Raw genomic sequence first — 584 nt, 5'->3', positions numbered from 1 at the left:
GCAGGAGCAGCCGCCCCGCTGACGTCGGTGCCGAGGCCTCGCACCCCCGCCTTGGCGCTTCACAGACCTCCCTGTGAGGCGGTGGCCATCTCACAGTGGGTGGCAGATGGCCCAGGCCGTCCCTGCCCGCACTTGGGGCACACGCAGGCCAGCGGTGCTGATGTCACAATGGGCACGGTGACCCGCGCGGCCAAGCCGACATATAATCGGGTGCCGGGCTCAGGCCGTGCGTCAGTGCGACCTGGCGAGGTGAGGAGAGGGCAGGGGAGGGACGGGGCTTGCGGTGGCTGCTGAGAGAGGACAGGTCCCACGCTTCGGGGCTCTGGGCCTGTGCTGAAAGTCACCGCGTGTCCCACTTGTCCCTCAGTCAGCGCAGGAGCACCTGGAGGAGACGTCCCAGCGCTGCTGGCACAGGGACTCTCCAAGCACTCAGCGATGGTGCGCACCAAGTCTGCTCGGAAGCGGAAGGCCCCTGACTCGAGGGAGCAGGGTGAGAGCAAAGTATCCCCCTGCCACCGCCGGGCAGAGGGGTTGTTGAGGCGCTCAGCGTGGGGCAGAGAGCAGTGGCAGGGGGAGGCCGGAGG

General features: G+C 68.5%; 1 protein-coding gene across 1 annotated transcript in view; it reads left to right on the top strand.

Annotated features, from left to right (window-relative positions):
* Positions 1–435: 435 nt before the first annotated feature.
* The window catches only part of LOC104511385 (PHD finger protein 7-like), a gene marked incomplete at its 3' end in the record, with an annotated part of 1,847 nt that continues 1,698 nt past the window's right edge, over positions 436–584 (top strand). The window contains exon 1 of the mRNA XM_010153980.1: positions 436–490. Coding sequence (XP_010152282.1) covers positions 436–490 — 55 coding nt within the window. The remainder of the gene's footprint in view (positions 491–584) is intronic.

This window comes from Eurypyga helias, unplaced genomic scaffold (genome assembly GCF_000690775.1).
Source record: "Eurypyga helias isolate BGI_N326 unplaced genomic scaffold, ASM69077v1 scaffold15116, whole genome shotgun sequence".
NCBI lineage: Eukaryota > Metazoa > Chordata > Aves > Eurypygiformes > Eurypygidae > Eurypyga > Eurypyga helias.
This window is presented reverse-complemented; position numbering and strand designations above follow the sequence as displayed.